The sequence below is a fragment of the Natrix helvetica genome (assembly GCF_964273705.1).
Source record: "Natrix helvetica genome assembly, chromosome: 5".
NCBI classification, from domain to species: domain Eukaryota; kingdom Metazoa; phylum Chordata; class Lepidosauria; order Squamata; family Natricidae; genus Natrix; species Natrix helvetica.
This window is the reverse complement of record NC_138551.1, coordinates 144,418,064-144,426,124: the sequence shown is the minus strand read 5'-3', so window position 1 is coordinate 144,426,124 and position 8,061 is coordinate 144,418,064. Positions and strand designations below refer to the sequence as shown.

The window sequence follows — 8,061 nt, the reverse complement described above, 5'->3', positions numbered from 1 at the left end:
ACTTCCTCCCCTCCCCATTGCAGAAAAGGAGAAGGACCCTCAGTTCTGGCGGCTCCAGGCGCAGGAGACGCTGCAGAGAGCCCTGAGCCTTCAAAAGCTGAACACCAACAAGGCCCAGAACATCATCCTCTTCCTCGGAGACGGTGGGTGCAAAATGGTGGAGTCTGCCTCTCCTTGCTCATAGGCCAGCCCGAGAAGGCCGATTGCCCCTTGGCCCCTTTCAGGCTCTGTCCTCCCTTTGCTCAACCCACTGGAGAGCTGGGTAAGAGAGAGATCATAAGGAGACACGCTAATTCATCTTCCCTTTGGCAGCTGCCACCGGATGGGTGTGGGGAGGGGAAGATGTGTGAAGGAACGGGAGGAGGGGAGGAGTGGGTGGAAAGTCCCCCAGAAGAGAGAAGGGTGCTTCCCACTGATGAAATTCACATTTTTTACTACTTTTTGTGGGGGAAGGTTACTGCAAAATCCCCATTCCCTCCCCACTCCTGGGAAAGGATACTGCAAAATCCCCATTCCCTCCCCACTCCTGGGGAAAGGATACTGCAAAATCCCCATTCCCTCCCCACTCCTGGGGAAAGGATACTGCAAAATCCCCATTCCCTCCCCACTCCTGGGAAGGATACTGCAAATCCCCATTCCCTCCCCACTCCTGAGGGAAGGATACTGCAAAATCCCCATTCCCTCCCGACTCCTGGGAAAGGATACTGCAAAATCCCCATTCCCTCCCCACTCCAGGGGAAGGATACTGCAAAACCCCCATTCCCTCCCCACTCCTGGGGAAAGGATACTGCAAAATCCCCATTCCCTCCCCACTCCTGAGGGAAGGATACTGCAAAATCCCCATTCCCTCCCCACTCCAGGGAAGGATACTGCAAAATCCCCATTCCCTCCCCACTCCTGGGGAAAGGATACTGCAAAACCCCCATTCCCTCCCCACTCCTGGGGAAAGGAGCTTTTGCAGTATCCTTCCCCCAGTGCTGAAAATTTACTCTGGGGGAAGGATACCGCAAAATCCCCATTCCCTCCCCACTCCTGGGAAAGGATACTGCAAAATCTCCATTCCCACCCCACTCCAGGGGAAGGATACTGCAAAATCCCCATTCCCTCCCCACTCCTGGGGAAAGGATACTGCAAAATCCCCATTCCCTCCCCACTCCAGGGAAAGGATACCGCAAAATCCCCATTCCCTCCCCACTCCTGGGGAAAGGATACTGCAAAATCCACATTCCCTCCCCACTCCTGGGGAAAGGATACTGCAAAACCCCCATTCCCTCCCCACTCCTGGGGAAAGGAGCTTTTGCAGTATCCTTCCCCCAGTGCTGAAAATCTACTCTGGGGGAAGGATACCGCAAAATCCCCATTCCCTCCCCACTCCTGGAAAGGATACTGCAAATCTCCATTCCCACCCCACTCCAGGGGAAGGATACTGCAAAATCCCCATTCCCTCCCTACTCCAGGGGAAGGATACTGCAAAATATCCATTCCCTCCCCACTCCAGGGAAAGGATACCGCAAAATCCCCATTCCCTCCCCACTCCTGGGGAAAGGATACTGCAAATCCACATTCCTCCCCACTCCTGGGAAAGGATACTGCAGAATCCCCACTCCCTCCCCACTCCTGGGGAAAGGATACTGCAAAACCCCCATTCCCTTCCCACTTCAGGGGGAAGGATACTCCAAAATTTCCATTGCCTCCCCACTCCAGGGGAAGGATACTGCAAAACCCCCATTCCCTCCCCACTCCTGGGGAAAGGATACTGCAAAATCCCCATTCCCTCCCCACTCCAGGGGAAGGATACTGCAAAATCCCCATTCCCTCCCCACTCCTGGGGAAAGGATACTGCAAAACCCCCATTCCCTCCCCACTCCTGGGGAAGGATACTGCAAAATCTCCATTCCCTCCCCACTCCAGGGGAAGGATACTGCAAAATCCCCATTCCCTCCCCACTCCAGGGGAAGGATACTGCAGAATCCCCATTCCCCCCCCACTCCAGGGGAAGGATACTGCAATATCTCCATTCCCTCCCCACTCCAGGGGAAGGATACTGCAAAACCCCCATTCCCTCCCCACTCCTGGGGAAAGGATACTGCAAAATCCCCATTCCCTCCCCACTCCAGGGAAAGGATACCGCAAAATCCCCATTCCCTCCCCACTCCTGGGGAAAGGATACTGCAAAATCCACATTCCCTCCCCACTCCTGGGGAAAGGATACTGCAAAACCCCCATTCCCTTCCCACTCCTGGGGAAAGGAGCTTTTGCAGTATCCTTCCCCCAGTGCTGAAAATTTACTCTGGGGGAAGGATACTGCAATATCTCCATTCCCTCCCCACTCCTGGGGAAAGGATACTGCAAAACCCCCATTCCCTCCCCACTCCTGGGGAAAGGATACTGCAAAACCCCCATTCCCTCCCCACTTCAGGGGAAGGATACTGTAAAATCCCCATTCCCTCCCCACTCCAGGGGAAGGATACTGCAGAATCCCCATTCCCCCCCCACTCCAGGGGAAGGATACTGCAATATCTCCATTCCCTCCCCACTCCAGGGGAAGGATACTGCAAAATCCCCATTCCCTCCCCACTCCTGGGGAAAGGATACTGCAAAATCCCCATTCCCTCCCCACTCCAGGGAAAGGATATTGCAAAATCCCCATTCCCTCCCCACTCCTGGGGAAAGGATACTGCAAAACCCCCATTCCCTCCCCACTCCTGGGGAAAGGAGCTTTTGCAGTATCCTTCCCCCAGTGCTGAAAATTTACTCTGGGGGAAGGATACCGCAAAATCCCCATTCCCTCCCCACTCCTGGGAAAGGATACTGCAAAATCTCCATTCCCACCCCACTCCAGGGGAAGGATACTGCAAAATCCCCATTCCCTCCCCACTCCTGGGGAAAGGATACTGCAAAATCCCCATTCCCTCCCCACTCCAGGGAAAGGATACCGCAAAATCCCCATTCCCTCCCCACTCCTGGGGAAAGGATACTGCAAAATCCACATTCCCTCCCCACTCCTGGGGAAAGGATACTGCAAAACCCCCATTCCCTCCCCACTCCTGGGGAAAGGAGCTTTTGCAGTATCCTTCCCCCAGTGCTGAAAATCTACTCTGGGGGAAGGATACCGCAAAATCCCCATTCCCTCCCCACTCCTGGGAAAGGATACTGCAAAATATCCATTCCCACCCCACTCCAGGGGAAGGATACTGCAAAATCCCCATTCCCTCCCCACTCCTGGGGAAAGGATACTGCAAAACCCCCATTCCCTCCCCACTCCTGGGAAAGGATACTGCAAAACCCCCATTCCCTCCCCACTCCTGGGAAAGGATACTGCAAAATATCCATTCCCTCCCCACTCCAGGGAAAGGATACTGCAAAATCCACATTCCCTCCCCACTCCTGGGAAAGGATACTGCAGAATCCCCACTCCCTCCCCACTCCTGGGGAAAGGATACTGCAAAATCCACATTCCCTCCCCACTCCTGGGAAAGGATACTGCAGAATCCCCACTCCCTCCCCACTCCTGGGGAAAGGATACTGCAAAACCCCCATTCCCTTCCCACTTCAGGGGAAGGATACTGCAATATCTCCATTCCCTCCCCACTCCTGGGGAAAGGATACTGCAAAATCCCCATTCCCTCCCCACTCCAGGGAAAGGATACCGCAAAATCCCCATTCCCTCCCCACTCCTGGGGAAAGGATACTGCAAAATCCACATTCCCTCCCCACTCCTGGGGAAAGGATACTGCAAAACCCCCATTCCCTCCCCACTCCTGGGGAAAGGAGCTTTTGCAGTATCCTTCCCCCAGTGCTGAAAATCTACTCTGGGGGAAGGATACCGCAAAATCCCCATTCCCTCCCCACTCCTGGGAAAGGATACTGCAAAATATCCATTCCCACCCCACTCCAGGGGAAGGATACTGCAAAATCCCCATTCCCTCCCCACTACTGGGGAAAGGATACTGCAAAATCCCCATTCCCTCCCCACTCCAGGGAAAGGATACTGCAGAATCCCCACTCCCTCCCCACTCCTGGGGAAAGGATACTGCAAAACCCCCATTCCCTCCCCACTCCTGGGAAAGGATACTGCAAAACCCCCATTCCCTCCCCACTCCTGGGAAAGGATACTGCAAAATATCCATTCCCTCCCCACTCCAGGGAAAGGATACCGCAAAATCCCCATTCCCTCCCCACTCCTGGGAAAGGATACTGCAGAATCCCCACTCCCTCCCCACTCCTGGGGAAAGGATACTGCAAAACCCCCATTCCCTTCCCACTTCAGGGGAAGGATACTGCAATATCTCCATTCCCTCCCCACTCCTGGGGAAAGGATACTGCAAAATCCCCATTCCCTCCCCACTCCAGGGAAAGGATACCGCAAAATCCCCATTCCCTCCCCACTCCTGGGGAAAGGATACTGCAAAATCCACATTCCCTCCCCACTCCTGGGGAAAGGATACTGCAAAACCCCCATTCCCTCCCCACTCCTGGGGAAAGGAGCTTTTGCAGTATCCTTCCCCCAGTGCTGAAAATCTACTCTGGGGGAAGGATACCGCAAAATCCCCATTCCCTCCCCACTCCTGGGAAAGGATACTGCAAAATATCCATTCCCACCCCACTCCAGGGGAAGGATACTGCAAAATCCCCATTCCCTCCCCACTACTGGGGAAAGGATACTGCAAAATCCCCATTCCCTCCCCACTCCAGGGAAAGGATACTGCAGAATCCCCACTCCCTCCCCACTCCTGGGGAAAGGATACTGCAAAACCCCCATTCCCTCCCCACTCCTGGGAAAGGATACTGCAAAACCCCCATTCCCTCCCCACTCCTGGGAAAGGATACTGCAAAATATCCATTCCCTCCCCACTCCAGGGAAAGGATACCGCAAAATCCCCATTCCCTCCCCACTCCTGGGGAAAGGATACTGCAAAATCCACATTCCCTCCCCACTCCTGGGAAAGGATACTGCAGAATCCCCACTCCCTCCCCACTCCTGGGGAAAGGATACTGCAAAATCCACATTCCCTCCCCACTCCTGGGAAAGGATACTGCAGAATCCCCACTCCCTCCCCACTCCTGGGGAAAGGATACTGCAAAATCCACATTCCCTCCCCACTCCTGGGAAAGGATACTGCAGAATCCCCACTCCCTCCCCACTCCTGGGGAAAGGATACTGCAAAACCCCCATTCCCTCCCCACTCCAGCGGAAGGATACTGCAAAATCTCCATTCCCTCCCCACTCCTGGGGAAAGGATACTGCAAAACCCCCATTCCCTCCCCACTCCAGGGGAAAGATACTGCAAAATCCCCATTCCCTCCCCACTCCAGGGGAAGGATACTGCAAAATCTCCATTCCCTCCCCACTCCAGGGGAAGGATACTGCAAAATCCCCACTCCCTCCCCACTCCTGGGGAAAGGATACTGCAAAATCCACATTCCCTCCCCACTCCTGGGAAAGGATACTGCAGAATCCCCACTCCCTCCCCACTCCTGGGGAAAGGATACTGCAAAACCCCCATTCCCTCCCCACTCCAGCGGAAGGATACTGCAAAATCTCCATTCCCTCCCCACTCCTGGGGAAGGATACTGCAAAATCCCCATTCCCTCCCCACTCCAGGGGAAAGATACTGCAAAACCCCCATTCCCTCCCCACTCCAGGGGAAAGATACTGCAAAATCCCCATTCCCTCCCCACTCCAGGGGAAGGATACTGCAAAATCCCCATTCCCTCCCCACTCCAGGGGAAGGATACTGCAAAACGCTCAAAATTTCCGCTACCCGTTCTCCCGAACCTGTCAGAATCTGCTGAATTTCATCCCTGGTCCTCCCAGAGAAACTTCTCCAAACTTTTTTTTTTAAAAAACCTGCTGTTATTATTTTTATAAACAACTTGAAGGCGTGGAGCGTAGTTCCTCCTCCTTTTTTCCCTACAACAACCCTGAGAGAGAGAATGAGAGAGAGAGAGAGAGAGAGAGAGAGAGAAAGAGAGATTGATTGATTGATTGATTGAATTCCACAACTTGTGGAAATGCCCGTCAGGTGAATGCCCCCCCCCCCAATTTCCCCCTCCTCAACCAGATTGACACGGATGACATTTTGGGATGTACAGGAACGTCCTGGCTGCGTTTCTCAGCTAGAGACCCTCAAGGCTCCTGGGCGGCCATGTTGCTGTGGTTTGATGGGGAAACCGAGGCAGCGCCAGCCAGGGGCAACAGGGGGAATCTCTTAACTGGTGGGCAAGGCTCACCCAGACTCTCCTTCGCCAGGGATGGGCATCTCCACTGTGACAGCCGCTCGTATCCTGAAAGGTCAGCTGCAGCGGAGGACAGGCGAGGAAACCATATTGGAAATGGACCGCTTTCCGTTCGTGGCGCTCTCTAAGGTAAGGAAGGCCCCATCTTCCTTCAGGCTGGCGGCTGCTGATGGGTGGAGGAGGAAGGGAAGCCGAAAGAGGAAGAGTCCCAAGACGTGTGCCTCGCCCGTTCCCGGGAAACCTCCCCAGAAGTTGGCAAGGCTCCAGGTGACGCATACGGACCCCGGCCCAGAGGGAGAGGCTGGCAGGGCAGCGGGAACCCCGAGGTTAGCTCATGTTATGGTGTGGGCAGAGAACGAAGAAGAGAGAGAGGAGGGAGAGGGAGGGAGGGAGGGAGAGAAGGAAGGAGAGAGAGAGGAGAAGGAAGGAAAGAGAGAAGGAAGGAGAGGGGGGAGAGAGAGAAGAAGAGAGAGCGAGGAGAAGGAAGGACAGAGAGAAGGAAGGACAGAGAGCGAAGGAAGGAGAGAGAGGAGAGAGAGGGAGGGAGGGACACAAGGAAGGACAGAGAGAGGAGAGAGAGAAGAAAGGAGAGATATAGGAGAAGGAAGGACAGAGAGAAGGAAGGACAGAGAGAGGGGAGAGAGAGAAGAAAAGAAAGAGAGACGAGAAGGAAAGAAAGAGAGAAAGAAAGACAGAGGGAAAGAGAGAGAGAGGAGAGAGAGAGAAGAAAGGAGAGAGGAGAAGGAAGGACAGAGAGAAAGAAGGAGAGAGAGAGAAGAAAAGAAAGAGAGAGGAGGAGGAAGGACAGAGAGAAAGAAGGACAGAGAGGGAAAGAGAGAGAGGAGAGAGAGGGAGGGCGAGAAGGAAGGACAGAGAGAAAGAAGGACAGAGAGAGAAAGAGAGAGAGTGGAGAGAGAGGGAGAGAAGGAAGGACACAGAGAAAGAAGGACAGAGAGGGAAAGAGAGAGAGGAGAGAGAGAGGGAGAGACAGAAGGAGAGAGAGAGCCGAGAGAGAAAAGAAAGGAGAGAGAGAGGAGAAGGAAGGACAGAGAGAGAAGGAAGGAAAGAGAGAGGAGAAGGAAGGAAAGAGAGAGGAGACGGAAAGAAGGACAGAAAGAGAAGGAGAGAGAGAGAGAGACCGGGCACCAGAAGACAAGCAAATCCCCGTGGGCACGAGATGCCAATCTTCCACAGCCTGAAGGAAGCAAGGCTGCTTCCCAGAAAAGACAAAAGCGATCTCGGTAGGCAAAGAGGGAGGATGCCGGCAAGTCGCAGAGCGAAAAGACACAAGGTCAGCGCCCGGGGAATTTACCCAGGAACCTGTTACTCTGCCATCACGCGCTTAAGACTGGCTGGGGTGGATTAAGGGACCCAACGTCACACCCTGGTTCCTTCTCCCGGCTCTTTTCCCTCCTGAAACAGTGATAGGGCAGATTGATAGGGCAGTCCTCAGAAGAGAGAGAGAGAGAGAGAAAAGAGAGAGAAAAGAGAGAGAAGAGAGAGAGAGAGAGAAATGAGAGAGAGAGAGAGAGAGAGAGAGGAGAGAGAGAGAGAAGAGAGAGATAAGAGAGAGAGAGAGGCTGGGAAGCCAGTCCTGGGGCTGCAGGTTTAACAGATTAACAGAGTTGGAAGGGACCTTGGAGGTCATCTAGTCCAACCCTCTCCCCGCCCCAGCGGGAGACCCTACACCATTCCTGACAGATGGCAGCCCAGTCTCTTCTTGAAAGCTTCCAGGGATGAAGCTCCCACGACTTCTGAAGCAACTTCTGCTCCATGGGTAGATTGTTCTCCCTGTCAGAAAGTTCCTCCTTATTTCCAGGT

General features: G+C 54.1%; 1 protein-coding gene and 1 long non-coding RNA gene across 2 annotated transcripts in view; one reads left to right on the top strand and one right to left on the bottom strand.

Annotated features, from left to right (window-relative positions):
* The window catches only part of LOC309392996, a 40,571-nt gene that overhangs the window by 20,847 nt on the left and 11,663 nt on the right, over positions 1-8,061 (bottom strand). The window lies entirely within an intron of this gene.
* The window catches only part of ALPL (alkaline phosphatase, biomineralization associated), a 38,839-nt gene continuing 30,804 nt past the window's right edge, over positions 27-8,061 (top strand). The window contains exons 1-2 of the mRNA XM_081954669.1: positions 27-143; positions 6,254-6,369. Coding sequence (XP_081810795.1) covers positions 6,256-6,369 — 114 coding nt within the window. The 5' untranslated portion in view covers positions 27-143; positions 6,254-6,255. The remainder of the gene's footprint in view (positions 144-6,253; positions 6,370-8,061) is intronic.